General features: G+C 40.5%; 1 protein-coding gene across 2 annotated transcripts in view; it reads left to right on the top strand.

Annotated features, from left to right (window-relative positions):
• The first annotated feature begins 1727 nt into the window (after positions 1 to 1727).
• The window catches only part of NFATC3 (nuclear factor of activated T cells 3), a 64046-nt gene continuing 45533 nt past the window's right edge, over positions 1728 to 20240 (top strand). For both annotated transcript variants that reach the window (XM_042027472.1, XM_042027470.1), the window contains exons 1-2: positions 1728 to 2052; positions 17494 to 18625. In XM_042027472.1, coding sequence (XP_041883406.1) covers positions 1953 to 2052; positions 17494 to 18625 — 1232 coding nt within the window. In that variant the 5' untranslated portion in view covers positions 1728 to 1952. The remainder of the gene's footprint in view (positions 2053 to 17493; positions 18626 to 20240) is intronic.

Here is a 20240-nt window from a genome sequence, read left to right as displayed (position 1 = left end):
AACCTTTGACCGATCACCACCTTGTCAACCAGTGCTGAGTGCCATGTCCAGTCAGTCATTCCTTGGACACCTCCAGGGATGGTGACTCCACCATCTTCCTGGGCAGCTCATTACAATGCCTGACAACCCTTTCCATGAAGAAATTCTTCCTGATGTCCAACCTGAACCTCTCCTGACGTAGCTGAAGACCATGTCCTCTTTTCCTGTCGCTGATTGCCTGCGAGAAGAGGCCGACCCCCACCTGGCTACCACCCTCCTGTCAGGAAGTTGGAGACAGTGATAAGGTCTCCCCTGAGCCTCCTCCAGACTAAACACCCCCAGATCCCTCAGCCACTCTTCACAGGACTTGTGCTCCAGACCCTTCACCAGTTCTGTTGCCATTCTCTGGACATGCTCCAGCCCCTCGATGTCTTTCTTGAAGTGAGGGACCCAGAACTGGACACAGAACTCAAGTACTCATATTAAGCTCCCCTTAAGTTGCTCTATGATTTCTTAGACTGCAAATTCCAGACACATCAGGACAGTTACCATTTCTATACTGCCATGTCCTCCAGGGAACAGATGCTCCTGCTGCAAGAATAGCTTAAATTCTACATTTTGTTTTGACCTTCTTCTTGTCTTTCCACCTTAGTGGAAGGCAAAACGATAGATTATGGTATGTTGTCATGCAAGCAGAGTATCCTGAAGCTTCTGTGCTCTTCCTACTGACTGCTGGGCTCCCTTCATTGATGGCATACATTGCTAAGGAATATTTTAATTAGTTTCCTTATGATTAAAACTTTTAGATGCAGATCTCACAAAATGCAAGACTATGAAGACACTATTCCATCCTTTAAAATGCTTTTTGGGATTGGTTTCGAAGGCGAATCCCCCACAGTTCTACGGCCTTGGTGCAGCAGTTGTGGTGACCAGAAAGTGAAGTGCATGAGGAAGTGCCACAGTGCAAGCAGGGTGGCTGGGCACTGGAACAGGCTCTCGAAGGAAGTGGTCACAGCACCAAACCTGCCAGACTTCAAGGAGTGTTTGGACAAGGCTCTCAGGCACATGGTGGGATTCTTGGGGTGTCCTGTGCAGGCCCAGGAGTTTGGGGATCCTTCTGGGTCACTTCCAACTCAATATTCTGTGGTTCTGTTTGCTTGATTGCCACTGAGCCGGAAGGCAAGTAGCAAACAGCTTCGAGTCCTGGAGCCAGCATTTGTTACCCAAGCGACATTCCTCAGCTTACGCCATCCTACCTAATTACTCGAGTCATTAATTGGTGCCAAGAGCACCACCTATTTACATGCGGTGTTTTAGAATGTAACACTCCGCACGCCGCAAGGGATTTGTGCTCCTTTGCTCTCACGTGGGGCCGTCTGCGCTTTGCAGGAGGGTTCACGGAGCGGGAGCGGGGCCGGGGCCGGGGCCGGGGCCGCGGCCGCTCGGCGGCGGTGGGGCCGACACGTGGCACCGCGCCCCGCGCGCGGCCCCGCCCCCCGCTCGCCGCTGGCCACGTCCGATTGGGCGCCGACCGCCGACTACAACTCCCGGCAGGCCCCGCGGCGCGGGGGGCGGGGCGAGGCGGCTTTCCCTGCAGTCCCCCGGCGGCACGCGGCCGTTACGGGGTGTTGTCGGTGCCGCGACGTCACCGCGGGAGGAACGGACGGACAGAGGGAGGGCGGTGGGAGGGGCCGGCGGGGCGGGCCGGGGCGGGGAGCGCTGCCCGGGGCGCGGCGCGGGGGCGGGTCCAGCCGCAGCCCGGAGTAGGCGCCCGCCCCACCCTGAGTGACAGAAGCGCCCGGGCACCGGAGCTCGCGCTGGGGTCGTAGCCGCCGCTCGCGCCGCCGCCTCCCCCTCTGGCCCCTCCGCCGCCCGGTGTTATGCGCCGGCCCTGAGGGGCGAGCGCAGCCCGGCAGGACCCGGCGCGGCCCTGAGGGGCAACGGGGTCTCGCTGCGCTTCGCCGGCCAAACCCATGACTACGGCAAACTGCGGCGCCACCGACGAGTTCGACTTCAGGCTGATCTTCGGCGAGGACGGGCAGCCCGGCCCCGGGCCGCCGCTGGGGCCCGCAGGTGCGCCCCGGGGCCGGGGGGGGTCGGTCGTGTTCCTGTTTTCCTCCGAGCGAGGCGGGGAGGGCAGCGGGGGCTGCGCCGGCCCCGCCGCTGCGGGAGGCGGCAGCCCGGGGGGAGCGGCGCCGTCCATACGTCCCTCAGGCCGCGGCCGCTTCCCGGTGCCGCTCCCGGTCCTCCCGCGGGACGCGGGGGCTCAGGGGGCGATGGGCCGGGCCGGCCGGGCCTCTCCCTGCCGTAACAACTTTCTTTGGGAAAAGAAACCCAAGAATTCGCGTCGTGCGGGAGGAGCCGTCCCGGGCGCGGTAGCTCCGGCGGGGAAGAGGCCCCGGGTTGGATCTGGTGGCCTCACGCCCCCCGAGCCCGGGGAGCGCGGTGGGGCCGGTGCGGGACTGAGCAGAGAGCAGCGAAGTGTTAACGGGGCTGGACGAGAGCAGTGTTCGGGCTCTTGCGATGAGAAGTTTCAACCGAAGTGTTCCCCGTATATAGAACATCCCAGTTACTCCAGTGTGTTCCTGCAGACTTTGTGTACGTGTGGATGGGCGAACACCGCGTGTCGAGATGTGATGGCCCTTTGGGTCCGTGTGTACAGATACACGCATACATCTCAGAGTCCTTCAATTTTACTTTGTTTTGTAGTATTGGAGCCTGGAAATCCTGTTTTAAAAAGTCGTATTTCTTTAAACTGCAGAAAACATAGTATTCCCTGAGAATTATGGTGTGAAGAATCAATAAGGGCCAGCTGTGCCTTGTTTAGCTGTACCAGAGTTTGATGGCTGCGTGCTTTATTTTCTAACCTACTTGAAATAAGTATTAATTGGTAATGGGCTGTTTTATGTCTAAGTGTTAGATGATAAGATAGCTCTGAAACATTACTGTATCCAGGCTAAATGATGCAGCCATGTTGTTTAGTTCTCTGACTCGGTTGTCTGCCTAAGTTAATTAGAAAAAAAATTTGTTTGATACAGTCTGTGTGTGAAAACTCGGGATTAACTTCTTAGAAAATCCCTAGCTTTCTTGATGCTCAGATTTAATTTGCAGATTCGTTTAGGTAAGGGAAGATTTTCTTTGCCTATTTTCCATCTTAGTGGAATAGCAGATGGTGTGTTTTGTGAAGGGGACCTGAATTCTGCAAGCTAGATAAATGCATTACAGTACTGTATGAAAACAATGGAAAACATGTTAACAAATGACAATAAAAATAATTATGACACCCCCATTTCTATTATTTTTACATAAAACTGGAACTGTGTTCCTTTTGTTGATGATAGATGAGAATGAGAGAACACGTTGCTCAGAAAACTGGAAATACTAGTGTGGTATCAACTCACTGTTATGATATTTGTATTTGGGTAGCATTCCTTAACAAGCAGTTCAGATATTACTCTGAATACAGAGAATTTTCCATGCTTGATAAGTCAAAACTATTCTTATGTCAAATTTAAAATGTGATATTTGGACCATGAACTAATTTGTTTGCTATAGCTTTCAGTAAGAAATCCTGCATCTGCATCTGAAACTCAAGTAATTTTACTGTTTTGTAGAGTTCTGGAGATGATCTCGCCTGCTGTGCACAGATGTGGCCTTCGGGGGGAAGGGTTAGAGTAGGTCTCTGTCTTCATGTATTCTGTTAAAAGTATTGCCAGGGCTCATCTGTTAATTCTGCCCATGTATTTTACACATGAAGAACTAGAATTCATATGAGAGGTCCCATATTGGAAATCTATTTTGTCCCTTACCCCTCTTCTAAATATATTAGTTACGTGAACAAAGAAAAAAGTTTTTAGAGATCTCTAAAGCATCTATTTCATAATCCCATATCACTTCCTTTGGTGGTGGTATCCGTTGTGCTGCAAAGTAAGCATAAGGGTATTTTTTTTCAAATGTATGCTAATAATAAAACAAGTAGGTCACAGGGAAAGTTGCTTAATTTGAAGTAAATAATACTAAAATTACTAAGTTTTCCATGATCGTGGAGAACACCTAAAAACACATTCTGATCCTTCATGCTTTATCTCTAGAAGTTTGAGAATGGCATTCTGATGAAAAAGTGTCTGGTACTAAGTTCTTGTGCAAATAACATGGAAATATATGTTAATGGTGTGTCTTTTATGCTGAGACTACTCTAGTGTTGTGAGGATTTTATTCTTTTATATAAGTGCACATGAAAGTATATACAGTTACATGTTTATATTTAACTGTATTTATAATCAAAAGCAAGGAAAAGTGAGCTATTCTTTAATTTCCTTGAAATACTTTTAATATCTGAACTACTAAGAAAGTGCTAGTGCCAGGCAGTAGATTACCCTTTTTATGATATTAAAAGAAGAGTAAGAATTAGCTGGGATCTTTAGTTATTACATTTTTAGTTTTGTGCTAAGTGGCAGGACTTGAGAGCCCTGTTCTGCAGTAGTGTTTATTTGCTTGATCTGAAAGTTGTAGTTCCTGCTGCAGAAGAGAATGCATGAAAGATGGTGTGAAGATGATATAAATTCCTAGTGTAATACTGCAATCTTTGCAGCATTCTTGGCTTGAAATTAAAGGGGTAGCCTTTTTCCTGTAGTTTTTGAGTGGAGATAAAAATTTGCTCAGGTAATTGCTAAATTAAAGACTCTCAAAAGCTCTACAGCTTTCAAGTGGACGTTAGGTACTGAGCACCGTCTGCAAAATCTTGCCTTCTGTTTCTGTGATTGTTCAGTATCCTTGTCCCAAAGAACAAAGAAATTGTCACTTCGGTTTTTTAGTGTTAAGCACTAAAAGTGTTCAGTACCATTCTAGGTACTGATGAGCTTCATCTTTTTATGACCAAGAAATTCAAGCCTGCAGTGCCCAAAGGTGATGCTACAGATCACTCTGAAGTGAACCAAATCTCTTTGGTGTGGTCTTTGTTGCAAAATTTTGGGTAGCTGCAGTAGCATCTGGTTGTATCATTCCAACTTATATCAGTTGCATTTGAAATGTCTAAGTCAGCATGTGCATTACAGTTATGTTCAGGTCCTCTACAGGCTGCTAAAATAGATTGCCGTGCAGCTGTCAGTGACCGTATTTGATGTGCCACCTGGTTTGGTCTTCTTGATGAAGAGAGTTTTGGGTTGTAATATGTGACACTTGAATAATTGAACTTAGCTTGAATGCTTTTGTAATGATGCCCCCATTCCCTTCACCACCACCAGTTTTGCAATACTATTCAGTATAATTTTGGGAAGTTTGTCTAGAATTTATTAAGCAATTAAACTGCATTGAGTTTTTCACACTGCTTGAGGACACATTATGCTTTTTAAATGCCGAACTTCGCAAAATGGAAGCAAATATGAGTTGCTATGATATTTTCTTTAGCTGAAGTTTTATTTTAGTGGTTCATCTTCTCTTTTAAAGAATGAACTTTTACAAGGTAAAAGCTGTACTTGAAGTATATAATACTAAACTGGGAATTCAGGATCTTGTAAGGTTCTGTATCATGCAAAGCTATTACTTATTGGTATGTGAAATCAGGACTAACTTAAAAATAGAAGCTGGAAACTGTTCTGTATTCAGAAAATGAATTATTTAATTACTTAGGAAATTCCGACATATGAGTTATTGATGCTGCTGTTTAGAATCCTGTCTAAAATGTTCCTGTTATTTCTGATTAAGTATTCTAAGAGCTCAAGAGGGGCTAATGTTTTGTTACCCAGTGAAACAGAGTAATATGTGAGTTTCACCCTAACTTCCACCTTTTGTTCTTGGGTTATGAAGTAGAGAAGGAGAAATTAGTATTTCCATGTAAGTAATCTTCCTTGGTTGATTCTGTTTATTTGCTTTCCCACAATATGAGTACTTTGAAAGAACTGATCAAACTACCCTCCTTGGTCTTCAGGATCATAGTATTTGTTTTATTTTCTTGGAAACCATGAAACAAGCTGAAAAGGGGTTCTTCATATTTCCTGTGACTTAACATCTGGTTAAGTAATACTATTTAGTAATCTTGTTACAAATGAATCTTACAATCTCTCTTACTTTTCTCCTGAAGAGTTTGAAAAATATCCCAATTCTGTGATGTATTTAGTGACAGTTCAAAACATCTTTGTGAGCTGCAGCCTCATTCTGGATGGATGGACACTATGTCTGGTTTTGACTCTTTCATTGATTTGATAACTTCTACTCCTGTTCTCCTTTGAGATTTTTTTTCCTTTAGCTGACTGCTGTTAGGTTATTGGTTTGTTACTGGATATCATGACTGGAATACACATTTTGCTATAGTGACTCTTAGAGTAATACCTGATCTTTTCTTTTGAAGGTTTTCATGTCTGACCTTTCTCGATGAGCATCCAGGAGCTGCTTGGGCTGCTCAGCAGTTGTCTCCTGCCCACATACCAAGTGCTCTGAAGTGATGATGGGTGCTGAATTTTCCCTCAGCTAGGCAGAGTTCTCTTGTAACAAAACTGGCACTATGTACGTGCTACATAGTTTCATTTAGATCTGTCGTAGAAGGCGTAAAGCCACTGATTTGTACTGAAACACCACCACAATACTAGTCTTTGTAGTTTTACCTTGATCATTAATATGTAAAGTATCCTTTTTCCCTTCCTAAATGTGTATTCATGACTGATATTGTTGTCAGGGGTTGTTGGTAGAGAGTAGAAAACAGCCAAAGCTGTTGATGGGAGTTTGCAATGTGGTTGAACTTTGTTCTTTTCCCCAAGATCGTGATTAAGGTAATTAATCTTAAGAAAGTCAAGGTGTGGTAGAAAAAGAGAGAGTAGTCTTCTAATTAGATTGAGTGGAAAATTAAGGGCTGGATGCTGGCAGTAGCTGTGAACTTGAGGTGTGAGTTGACTGAGGATTGCTCTTGGAGAAGTTCGTTTTTGTGTTCACATAGAGCTGATCCAGAACTGTTGCAAAGTTTGCTTTCCTTAGCTGAGTAAGAGGAACTTGAGACATCTTTTAGTAGGCTGTCTTGCACACCTGTATGGTTCACTTAAAGTTTTATTATTGTTTTAAATATTTTGATTCTGTTTAGATTTGGTCGTGTATATAAATGGGTAGGAGAGAAAGTCTTTGCACAAGATGGTAACTGTGGTTAATATGCATGATTTGAGCCATCCGTATAAATACAGCTGTCTGTGTTGACCTGTTAACATTTGCTATACAAAAGCGTGCTCATGTGGCTTAAGAATATGATCAGTTGGTGCACCTTTAACAAAGGAATGAATGGATAAGTTACTTGAATCCATTTCTTTTTTTTCTGTCTTAAATATAAATGACACTTTCTAACAGACCTATTTGTTTATGTATTAGATAACTGAGTATTAAATGTATTGTGATAAACCACCACTTGCAGGAAATTGAGTTACTATCATTTTATTTTACAAGCTAGTGGATGCTGGTATCTGCATGTAAAAGATTGACACACAGGGACACAATACAAATCAGTCATATAGTCTGTGGTTATATAATCTGCTGATAGGGGGGAGGAGGGAAAACCAAACAGCTGCATCTGACCAAAAACAGAGGGTCTTGTGATTTCAGGATAACTTAGAGGAACACTGAGGAAGAGACAAAGGAAAATGGAGTCAAGAATTGCCTGGCAATTAAGAGTAAGAGTTTAAGATGGTAATCCTGGCAAGCTTACATGTTTGAATATGTTGTGATTTTTTTACAGTATTCTGGATAAATGAAACCTTGCCTATTTGAATGAAGCTTGACCAGGATGACACCATTCTGGGAAAATGCCAAAATCTTTTGTGTGGTGTTGCGAAGCAGTTGTAGTTGCAGCAAATCTAATTTAGTAACTTTTCTGTTTTGGCAGTATGGTTCTTTGATCACTACATAGTGCATTGAGAGTCACTAGGTAGTGAGTCACTATGTAATGCAGGGATTTGAAAAAGGTCCCTGGTTTGACAAAATGTCACTTATTTTGTTCATGAATTCGTAGTTGCACGTCACTCTCTGTCCCCTTCCCTCCCATTTGAATTGTGGGCAGAGTGTAAATGGAAACAAATCCTGAGATTTGGGATATGGGAGATGGTTAGGATGCAAAAGCATTTGGGCTAGTGCTTTGTCTTACATATTTCTGAAAATTAGAAATAAGCTCTTTCTTTCTCCAAAGTAAAAAGTAGCCCTCTACTTAAAACATGACAGTCCCATTCCTTTGGTCTGTATTGTCCAACTGGAAGCAGTTTGTCATATCCCACCTGAAGTGTAGCCAGCTCATTAATGTCGCTGTGAATGAGAGGGAATAAATTCAAGTAGATGGGGCCTGGGTCCATAGTAAGCAGCAGTTTGGCTGTTCACAGCAATAACGTAAATACGGGAGTTGTTGCCTCAAGCTGCCCTAGTGGGCCAGAAAAGTACGTGGAGCAGACTTGGCAGTGAGCCCAGCCAGTAAAACAACATCCAAGTCCTTGCATTTGTCCAGGCATGCCATGTGGGGTTCGAATGACAGTGGAATTTAAGATGAGTGAAATGATCAGTAAGGCTAAGTAAAACTGCAATGCAGGAGCAAGCTTATTAACAAGCCAGCATTCTCTTCTACCTTTAGTATACCCATCTCTAAGTATTCTGGTGAAATACTGGCAAAAGAGAACATTAAAAAATCGTAGAACTGTTCAAAGTCATTCAGGGAAGATGAATTTGAATCTGAAGCACTGCAGGTCTGGTGGAAGGAGAGAAGAATGAACTTCCTGGGGATCTGACTACAAACCCATGATCTTTCACCAGTAAATTCATGAAAATAGAACTCTGTGTGTGGTTCAAGTTAGTGTTGTGTGGTGATTTTGGTGGTTTTTTTTAAAGCAGAAGCAAAAACTTCATTTGAGGTTGCATGAAAGATGTTTGTAGGTAAAAACATCAGCAGTACTTACTGCTAATTTATTAATGCCAGAAATGTAGAATCATATTATTCATATTAATATTTAGATTTATAGGAATTGCATGCTTAAAAATGCCTTCTCACGCTGCACTTTGAAGATTAGTAACTCAAGTAACTCTAAAAATGAGAAATATTTTTAATATAGAAAAAATTCTTGAATGGAGTTAAATATTTCTATTGTTTTGGGGGTTTTTTTTAGCAGGTTGGTGCAGAGGGTTAATGAGAGTCTTAATGTTTTAGTGGCTGCTAGCATTTTTTTTTTGGAAACAAATGCTGTGAGAAATGTTTTTATAATCCTGGATTTTAATTTTTTTAATGGTTTTGGAAAAAATGGAAAGATGATTTTAACATACTTTTAGAGAAGCAGTATTTGTTCTGCGCTAGAGAGGGAATGGAATTATGACTGATTGTGATTGGGCTGGGGCAGAAACTGTTACCTTGTAACTAAAGTTGTTTTACAGAGTAGCCCTCTGTATCTTCATAGCCAAAATGAAAGCGTGACAGAATGACAAACTGCTAATCCAGTCATGTTGCATTTATTAACTGTTAGTGACAATGATTCATTGCTTTGATGGCTGCATAATGGCCTGTAATAATATCCACGGTGATGTATAGCTACTCGTGTATCTTTACATGCTTAGAAGTTGTTCCCTAAGACAAGGACACAAAGGAGATGAGGCGATTCAGTAACTCTGATTACAAAAGGCTCTAACAGTGTCATTTGAAATAACTGTACTCAAACAACAAGGCCACAAGGAAATACATGGTTTAATCCAAAGAACTACTGAGAAAATCTGTCAACGTTTTGTGTTTTGCATAGCTTCCTTAAATTGCCTAAGAGTCTCTGTATTTCATCAGTGTAATTTATCAAGTTTAGTCTTTTGAAGGCAAATGCTGCTGTCTTTCAAATTGCCAAGCTTTTTGTTTTGGGGGCAGGAGGTTAGGCTGATGTACAGTATGTGGTGATACCTCCACTCCTGCTGGAATAAACATAAACTGTTTAGGACTCTGGGAAGAGATGCAAAGTTATACATGGCACAGTCATGAGGCATGCTAATATCATCATCTGTGTATTTTGGGGCATCATTCTGAACCTTGCTGAAAAAAATCGTATTCGTGCTCAGCTTCAGCCTCCTCTTTTTCATTTGGCTGATTGCTGTTTCTGCCTTTTACTGTATCAATCTAGCAGAGTGAATTCAAGGTGTTTCTGATTCTACGTTCATGTGAGCAGATGGGAAAACAAGGCAGTTTCAGATTATCATTCTGGCTCATTACAGTTCTTTGATGTACACAGCCTTTGAGTTTGATGCAGCTGAAGTCCACATTTAAGCTGTATTATAAAATATTGGTGAAAAGCTGTAATAATTAATGGCTTGAAATACTGAGTGAGGATTGCCTGCTGTGGAATGGTTTGCCCCTTTGTCACGCAGGCCAGCTGCAGAAGTACAGTGTAATTTGGCCGAGGTGTGAAGAGTTCCCAAACAAGTTTGTTCAGATATTATCGATACCAGTTCTCAGTCTCTGTGTCGTGCTCTGTTTGATAACCAGAAAGGGGATGCCTCCATTTCAGTCTCCCCTCCACTGTGTAACTGCTCCCCACTCGGACATCTTGCCTTGGTTTACTGCTTTCCTTTTCTACCAGTTTTCACAAAGACCCTAGTCTGTGTCACCATACTCTCCTGTAAACTAAAATACACATTGTCTTGCACACTCCTGTCTGTTTTCTTTGATATGGCCCTACTTACACCTTCTGATCTTGGAATCTTGGCTTCTGCTCAGTGCTTGCTTCAAGAGTGGAGCAGTAAACTGGCAGTGTCTCTGTATAGGGCATCAGATTGCTGTGAGCAGGGTTGTTGTATTAGAAGTCAGTTGGTGATTAAGGCATCCATATAGGAGTTGAGTTAGGTGAGGATTTCAGTTCATTCTGTTTGAGTAACTGGAGAGCCTTTTGATGGAGTCTGTTGGTTTTGCCCCCACAAAGGAAGAGCTGTGCTTGGTAAATTGGCCCACAATACCAAGAATCTAGGCAAACCTGGCCTGCTGACAACTACAGCACATGATTAATTCCCTTGTTCCCTTCGCTCAGTGTTTGCCTAGTCTTCTCACTTACCTTTATGCTCAGTCTACTTCCAGTGGGCCAGGCTCAGCATACCACTTTGGGAGTGATCAGACTTCTGTCAGGTCCCATGCCTACACATCTAAAATGCTCTGGGGTTGCAGACTTTTGCAGACTCTCTCAGCTGATCATATAGAATAGGATTATTCATCTTCAGAACAGCAGTGTCAAAAGGCTGCTCATACTGTGTGATAGTACCTGCTGTGCTGATGTATTGTGCTGTTTCCGAAAGGCTGTACACTAATATCTCTGAACTGCTGGGTCATGTTAAGCTGACTTGTGATCTGACAGTGACTGACAAATGAGGCTTCCTCAAACTGGAGGGCAGCAGCTTCTGTTTTGTCTACAAGGTTAGTATGCAGTGAAATACCATGTCTTTTTGAATGATATAGCCACAGATTAAAAAAAAGGAACCGAAGAGGAGCCCACAGAACTTGGAGGTTTTTAAATCTAGTAGATTTTTTTTTTTAACCTGTTGTGAGTATTAATGAATAATCCTTAAATACTGAACCAAAAGCTTTAGAAAATTATCGTTTAAAGACATGCTTCATAATCAATCAGAAATAGCAGGAGAGCTGGAGAAGGCACAGGTATAAACACTGCTTAGCTCTTCCGGTTGCTATTTTCTGTTTTGTAACTGAACTCAGAATGACTAATTTTTGTTGAATCTTACAGTTACAAGTTGAATTCTTTACCTGCCTTGTACATAACTTTTTATCAATGTATTTCAAAGCTGTTCTTTCCCTATTTTAACTTAATTTCATTACTTCAGTGTGAAGCTGGAGGTACACTAGGACAACAGTTCTAGTTTAAATGTGTACCAGGCTGTGGCCTAAGGGTTTATTTAGTTGCATGTTACATTATTTGATAGTGAGCGCTAGCAAACACCTGCAGTTCCTGTTGCTTGTTTCCCCCACGTCCTAAAGCTTGCCATTCTGTCAGTTGTGTATATACAGGTGTTAGTGCACTGTAAATATGATTGCCAAAATCATCTGTGTTAGAAGAACCTCTCTTCTCATTTCCCCTCCCCCTTTGTGTGTGAAGGTGTGTGGGAGGGTGGTTGCTGCTGAAAAAACTTGGTGTAGTTACACCCCAAGAGCCAGTATGTTCTTATTTTAGTCAGTGTCAGTTGTAAACATTTGATATACTGGATTATTCTCTTGCTTAAACTGCTTAAACTAGTGCATCTTCTTTATTCTTTTGTATTTCTAGCAAGGATAATGAATTCTTATCCAGACTAGAATTTGGAAAAGTCTCATTGATGAGCTCTCCCTGTTGAGATTATTTTTCTTCTACATTTCCAGTATTCTTGCTTAACAAAAGAAAATGAGTGAAATTGTGACTGGCACTACAGAACTGCCTCTGGCATGCATGATTGACAAAAGTAAAATTTATTTTTATCCTTTTTTGCATAATCTGATATGACCATGAAACAGAGCACAAAACCATCGAAGAGAGTGAACTGCTTCATAAAATGAGTTGTCATAAATCTTCCCTTTCTAAAAACTTAAACTTGCCTGCAATACTGCTTCACGTATTGCTAAGTCTGGTCTAGAAGGATGTGTTTCCCCCTACTCCACCCTGCTACCTTAATTTTTTTCACAATTTAGTATTTTTCGGTACCATATTTGGCTTACTAGTCAGTTGTACTCCTTATAAATTAATACACTGCTGTGTTTCAGTTTTGGGTTGTGGGGTTTTTAAAGTTGGTGTTTAAGCTTGTAGGAAGTGTTTCTGGAGAACTGATAGCTTGTAATGGAAAACTGAAGTTAAACATCCACTTATAAAGTTTTAGTGTGATAGTGTACCAAGCACAACTCTGATCAGTCATGTTTTTAAGTGCACAAAAGGAAAACTATGATTATTGGCTATTTTGTGTTCCCTGTGAAGATTAAGACTCCTCTTTCATCCCAAGAAATACATGAACTGCTGCAAACCTGCAGAATAATGAAATCAAAAAACAGCCACATATGCTTTTTGTCCTTATTTACAAATATTTTTGTAATTATTGTGTTCAGAAAGAGGTAATGGTAACTGTCATGACAGGACTGGAAAACAGAAAAGTTGGCCATTCTTTTTAAAGCTTGTGAGACAGACTTGCCTGAGAACACATATGTCTGTGTCGATGTTCAGGTCTTTCCTCATGCTATTTAAAGGACTTGATTACTTGAACCTGTTTTCACAGTAGTATTTTTGTAAGACCTAGGTCATGTTGCACTTTCTTCATACCTTACAGCAACTCCTATTGTCTGAAAATGATTGTTTATGGGCTTATAAACTTGGAATAATAAAATAGTTTGGATAATTCTGGCACAGGGCTTGTGTTCAGACATTTGATAGTAATTGACCTTCCTTCTCTGGAGAAATCTGGCTGAGTGCACAGCTGCACACGTGCATGTGCCAGTACATCATTGAGGAGTGAACAACTGGTGGGCAAGCATTGCTAGTCCTAAATATGCACTCTGATACACCAAGTAGCAAGCAAAATGTACTTTTGAAGCAGTTGTTCTGGATATTATTTAATTATATTCCCCCACTAGACAGCTTATGTTGAAGTGTAGTTAGCAGCTTAGTAAGGGATGAGCCAGCATTGTTTTAATACTGAACAGGAGCTTCTGTATACGACTGTTTCCAGACAGTAGCAAATGTACATTCAAAATGAGCAACCTTCTGGTTCTCATTGACAATGGATGACACAGTCACCTGATGTAAGGTTACAATGAAAGTCTGCAGTTTTATTTAGCTTATACACTGTGAATATAGAGCATCTGCTCATTTTTGTGATCCCTCAGTAGTGAACCTGATCTCAGCAGGGTGGGGAAGAAGGCTTCAGTAAGTTTCTAAAGACTCATGGCTTCTCTGTGCATGGTAGCGTTAAAAGACTTAGTAAGTAAAAACAAAATTGAATTTCTTTCTATGCCATTTATCCAGAAGATCTCCTTTGATCGTAAAACAAAATTTGTTTGCCGTGGTTTGTTCTGAGCAAACAGTGACTTGTTTTGTTTTTGTCTCCTTTAAAATGCTTATTGGAACAAATAAACTATTAATACTACTTCTAAAACTGAAGTTGAACTTACTGGCCCGTAATTCTCCAGTATTTTTTAACCTTTTATTTCGTCCAGTTTTCTTTACTCTGTATTGCTGTTATCTGTTACCAATTTATTCTGTTGTCCTTCCTAATGCAAAAGGATTTAGCACACCTGCCTTTTCAGTGTCCTGATGGGCTTTTGATGTGAATGGCACTACTTCTCGTGGTCCTTGTATTTTGCTGTGTCTGTCCTATCTAACATCTTGCCCCTGTGTGCTTGCGGTAGTTTGTATGCTCTACCTTCTTAATCTGCCCTGGTTTCTGTTCTTGAGTGCTTTCTTATATTTTATGGTCAGTGATGGCCTCGTGACTTGGCCAACTTTACTTCTTTATTGTCTTTCCTCCCCCAATAGGATTGTTTGGATGTAATAGCTCTCCTATTAAGTAACCAGATTTCCATAACTCAATTTTTTTCCCTTGGGCTTCTCCATAACTCTTTTTTTGCCTTACACTTGCCTATTGTGAGACTTCCCTTTGTTTACCCTCTGCTTCTTGAAGCCCTGTGTTGGATTTGTTTTGTGCTATTCTCACTATTTCTCTTGTAAGGGTTATCACCTAAGTTTTTTTCATTCTTTCTCTTTCCCCCCAAGTTGTATTTGTGTTTGTATGTTTACTGTTCTTTAAGATAAGTTAGAGGGCTCTTCAAGATTGGATTCTCTGCAGTCTTTAATAGGACAAAAATTATTACTGGTAAAGAATCCAGTAGCATTAATGACATGATTTGTAAAGGTCTTAGTGTTGTCCTTTCTTATGTGCAACTAACAGGTTATTTTAACACATGAACTATAAAGGGGAGGATTTGTGTGTGCAGACTGAAATAAATCTACATGTTTATCAATTGTGTCTGAAAATGGTTTGGGTGATTTGGACTTCAAACCATATTGTGTTCACATTGTTAGGTGTGCTTTTGGGATTGGATATTCATTAGGTTTCTAGCTTCCTGGTTTTTGTGTGTGTGCATGTGCGGCTGGGGAGGGGTAACAGGAGAGCACAGTGCCAAACTCAGGAGAGATTGTTTGTCAGGAGAAGGACCAAAGAAGCCTGAGTCAAAAAAGTGCTGTCTCCTGTCTGCTCCATCTCTTCTCCAGTTCTTTCCAGCTGCTGTTGGTAATTCTGTGCAGTCTGATCTCTCCACCTCAGCCATGTGAAAATTAAATTTTGAGTATATGTCTGCTTTTTGTAAATCCCTGTGACACTGAAAGTAGAGAAGTTGTCTTAAATATTTTAAGATTTCTTGACTATTCGTGCAAGAGAAATAGGTCTCTTTGCAGTGGTGAGACTTTTAGTGCAAACAGTGTGCTGCTACTGTTCCTAAAACCATTAATGACAGTAAATGGTTACACACAGAGCTTGAAGACTTCCAACTGCTGTTTTTCTAAAACAATTTTATTGTTATTTCAAAAATTCTGTAGCTGTAACTGTTTTGTTTCTAAGTTTTGATAAGCTGGATAGTAGCCTTTATTAGGATTGCCTTTTTCTTCCCTTGATCTTTGCTTTTATTAATACTGAGTTAGGAAACAGACAACAGTGATCTTGCACATTAATACACTAATAGATGTGGAAAACTTATAACCAGCTGCTGTCTGCATTTCATGTTTTGTGATGGAAAAGAGCAAAAAGAAAGACTCTGAATTAATGTTTTAAAAGATGTTTGTTACCCTAGTGAAAGGACAGGGAAATGTGGTTTTGGTAGAGCTCAGCATAGTGAGGGTGTTAATTGTTTGTGATACATGCAATAGGCCTTCCTGAGAATCCTGATCCTTTCGGTGTGTGCATATTTAGAAATCAACCTGTACTGATTTTTTGTGCTCTTAACACATATAATTGTAGTTAATGATATATAATATGGATAATTGTCATACATAACCATAATATATATAAAATCACACAGTGTTTATAATATTACTAGGTACTCCTTAATTGCAGTTTGCCTCCTTTAATAGATTTCTTATAGAGTTGTTCCCTGCCCATGAACTGTCAGCTTTTTCTTTTTTGGTTTTTTTTTTTTAACGAAGTCTGAGGAAAGTAGTCCATTCCTTGGTAACAATGTGCTTTCTCTTCATTTGGAAATGCTTCCCTGTCTGTGAAGAGCTGGTGTTTCGTTTTGTTTCTGTTTTAGTTAATATTAAGCTGATTGGTATTAGTGAAACTGGTAATAGTCTGACTTCATTAACAAACTAATTTTTTTCATCATGGAAAAGTCTAAAATACATAGCTTCCTGTCTGGATATTTTAACTGATTGTGAGAGAGACTCCATTTATTTTAAAACAAATATTAATAGTCTGCTGATAGTCAGGATAAAAATAATTTAAAAAAAAGACCTAATACCAAGAGATGCAGTTAATGTCATCTAGCCTGGATTTATGGAAAATTAAAGAGTGAAGACCCCATTTACAAGTGGAAAGAAACAGAAGTGGAATTACAGTGGCTACAAAATACAAAAAAAAAGTTGGTTTCTACTTTCGTTTCAGACAAATGTCTCATATTGGCAGTTAATTCAATATTGAGAAATGGGGCAAGAAAATCTGCTTCAGTTCTGTAAGACGAAGTTGCTGATTCTGTTAACAGGACTTGTACTCCTTCTCAGTTTGTTTTTCTTTGGAATATTTCCTGTGTTTTGGATAAGTTAGCGAGATCTGAGAATATTTTGTTTTGCCTTATTTTGCTGAACAACTTGTGCTCAAACTTCACGCGACTGCACTGAAAAATGCTATTTAGCATAGGCAATTGACAATTTTCTAAGCTACAAAAAATATATCTTAGGAATATGATTCTTCTTAGTATCTTTTATAATATTCATTGTTAGGGCTCTTTTGGTTGAATGTTTTTAGAAGTTCATGATCTTCATTCAAGTTTGAGTCACTGTAAGATGTGCTTTCTATTGTTGAAGTAGATAAATATTATGTATGTGGTGTTCTGGTGCTTGTAAGTATTGACTGGGCTTGCAGAAAGTACCTTAGCCTTATTTGTGTCAAAAAGATGAATTTTTAATGATTTTTGATTAAAAATGTTTAATTATTAAAGTGGAATACAGTTATGAAAGATGAAGTTGGAACTGAGTGTTCAGGCTTAGATCCTTTCAGGATTTCAACCCATTTTTCTGTTTATATATTTTCAATGACTGAAGATGTGTATAAACTGTGAAATCTGCTTGAGAACAGGATTTATGATAGAAAACCATACTGTAGTCATATTTCTCTGTAAAATTGACTGGGGAAAATTTAAAATTAAGAATTAGCTTTATTTTGTGTAACTAGAGTAGTGGGAAATGTCTAGGATGTTGATAACAGCCCATGTCTGGGAAGCAAAGGATTTTGTTTATGGCATTTTTCCAAGTGTTGCATTCTGACTCTTACTACTTTTTTTTTCTTTTTAAATTTTGTTTTCAGATCTTGAGTCAGATGACTGTGCATCCATATATATCTTTAATGTAGACCAGCCATCATCCTCTGTCAATCAGCCAATTTGTATTCCTCGCCATGGACTGCAGTCTCACTCCTCTCCTCTGACACCTCCTACAAGACTTCAGAGTCACAAGAACTATGAAGGCACTTGTGAGGTACCAGAATCCAAGTACAGTCCACTAGGTGGACCCAAGCCCTTCGAGTGCCCCAGCATTCAAATCACATCGATTTCACCCAACTGTCACCAGGGGATTGAGGCCAGTGAAGATGAATTACACACAAATGGCACAGAAAATGAGTATATGGAAAGGCCTTCCCGGGACCATCTCTATCTTCCTCTTGAGCCATCGTATAGGGAATCATCCCTTAGTCCGAGCCCTGCCAGCAGCATTTCATCCAGGAGCTGGTTTTCAGATGCTTCCTCTTGTGAATCCATTTCCCATGTTTATGATGATGTAGACTCAGAGCTAAATGAAGCAGCTGCTCGATTTACCCTTGGCTCTCCTTTGGCATCACCTGGTGGTTCTCCGAGGGGTCCCAGTGATGAAACGTGGCAGCAGCCTTATGGATTTGGGCATGCCTTGTCACCTAGACAGTCTCCCTGCCATTCTCCTAGAACTAGTATTACAGATGAAAATTGGCTAAGCCCTAGACCAACATCAAGGCCCTCATCAAGACCTACATCCCCCTGTGGGAAACGACGACACTCCAGTGCTGAGATTTGCTATGCTGGTTCTCTCTCTCCTCACCATTCTCCAACTCCATCACCTGGCCATTCTCCCAGAGGAAGCATAACAGAAGACACATGGCTAAACGCTTCCATTCATAATGTACAAGGCCTTAATTCTGGCCTTTCACCCTTTCAGTGTTGTACAGAGACTGATATTCCTCTAAAAACCAGAAAGACCTCAGAGGATCAGACTGCCACTTTATCTGGAAAAATAGATATCTGTCCTGAAGAGCAAGGTAACTTGTCATCATCCCTTGAAACTGCGGTAGATGATTGCTCTGGATCTCAGCACACCTTGAAAAAAGACTTGCCCGGAGACCAATTTCTTTCTGTTCCTTCGCACTTTACTTGGAACAAACCTAAGCCTGGTCACACTCCTATATTCCGGTAAGTGATCGGAAAGTACTTCCCTCCTTTTTTTTCCCCTCCTGTGCATCTTAAATAGACATATAAATGTCCTTGTATTTCAGTGATGCATTAAGACTTCTTAAAGAAAACTTATTGAAGGCAGGTAGATGTTATAATTAGGAAAAAACAAGTTGAGATACCAAATACCTACCATCTTTTAAAATACAGTAGATGCACTGTAAATAGAATAAAGAAAAAAAATTGTATGCCATGCTGAAACTCATCCAGAAGGAATGGATGTCTGGGCTGTAGTTCCAAGATATTTCCACTATCCATGATAGAATTAAATAGGTCTTTTCCCTCTGCAGTCCTGTCATGTGCTAGCAGTATGATTTGTGGAGACTCAGAAGAGGGAACTGGTTCAATTGGGGGAAAAAGTCCCCCTCCTTTCCAGTCTGTTTCTTTTTAGATGGATCAGTTCTGTGATCTTTCAAGTCATAGAGCTTGTATAATATTTCAGAAGTTGTCACTAAGCTTGGCTTGTTAACAGCTAAATATATTTAAGCAATACTTATTCAACCATTTCATTATTTTTTTGCCTAATTGAATAACCACAGATTTTAATTTCTCTCTACAGAATTTTACTGATTTTAGTAAATAGAAGTGATTTTTTTTCCCTCCTTTAATGTTCTTCCACATAACTGTTTATGGATGTAAAATTTAACAGTAAAGACGTAAAGCTGCTGGCTGGAGAAATCTGTTCTACTAGGTCTGAAACTACTGTGTTAACAGATAAGTTAACTGTCTTCGAGTCTGGAGGTTTTTTTTAATTCCATTGCCATCTGTTACTAGAATCTTTTCATTTGAACTAAGACAATGATGACTGTTTAAACTTAATTGTGTATCTTGGAATTGTATTATGTTTATGAAGGATACTAAGCAGTCCTAACTTGGCATTTTTGTTAGCTTGCAGGCTAACATTGCTCATAAAAGGTGAGCGCTACTGTAGGGTTAGAGGTCATGAGCATACAGGCATGGGGTGTCGATCAGTGGTTCTTCTGTGGGATGAGCAAAATAGTTTAAAACACAGACAGCTCATACCTGTTTCCTCTTGTACTGTGGAGAACTGAGTACAACTGAATAAAAAGCACATTTCATGTTTTCATTAAAAAGTAAAAACATTTTTTTAAATGTCAGACTTTATTTAGAAGCTGGCACTGAAGAATTTCTGTAAATATAAGATGGGCAAACAGGCAGAAGATAATGAAGACTACACCTACACACAACTAAACTACATAAATCTATTAAGCTGAGTACATTTGCTGCCAAAAATGTTGGCTGACAATTGAATTAGTGGAAATGGCTGCACTGACAGCTGTATCCTCAGTGATATCTTCAATTACTTAGCAGTTGTAGCCTGTTCCATTGGGGGTATGGCAGTGTGCATCTTCAGTATGTAAAACATTCTATTCTGCCGTACAATATTTTGTAATTTTGATTCTTACAAACCAGGGTAGCCTTACGTTTTATGAATAAAAATGAAATGCAAGAAGATCCATTCTTTCTAAATAGTTGATGATGGTGACCAAAAGTGAGCATATTATTTGTCATAAGGAATTGTATAATTTCTATTTATGTGTTCACATACATATTG

The sequence above is a fragment of the Corvus kubaryi genome, unplaced genomic scaffold (genome assembly GCF_017639235.1).
Source record: "Corvus kubaryi isolate FWS band 111438036 unplaced genomic scaffold, C.kubaryi_AGA036_p1.0 37300, whole genome shotgun sequence".
Classification (NCBI taxonomy): domain Eukaryota; kingdom Metazoa; phylum Chordata; class Aves; order Passeriformes; family Corvidae; genus Corvus; species Corvus kubaryi.
This window is presented reverse-complemented; position numbering and strand designations above follow the sequence as displayed.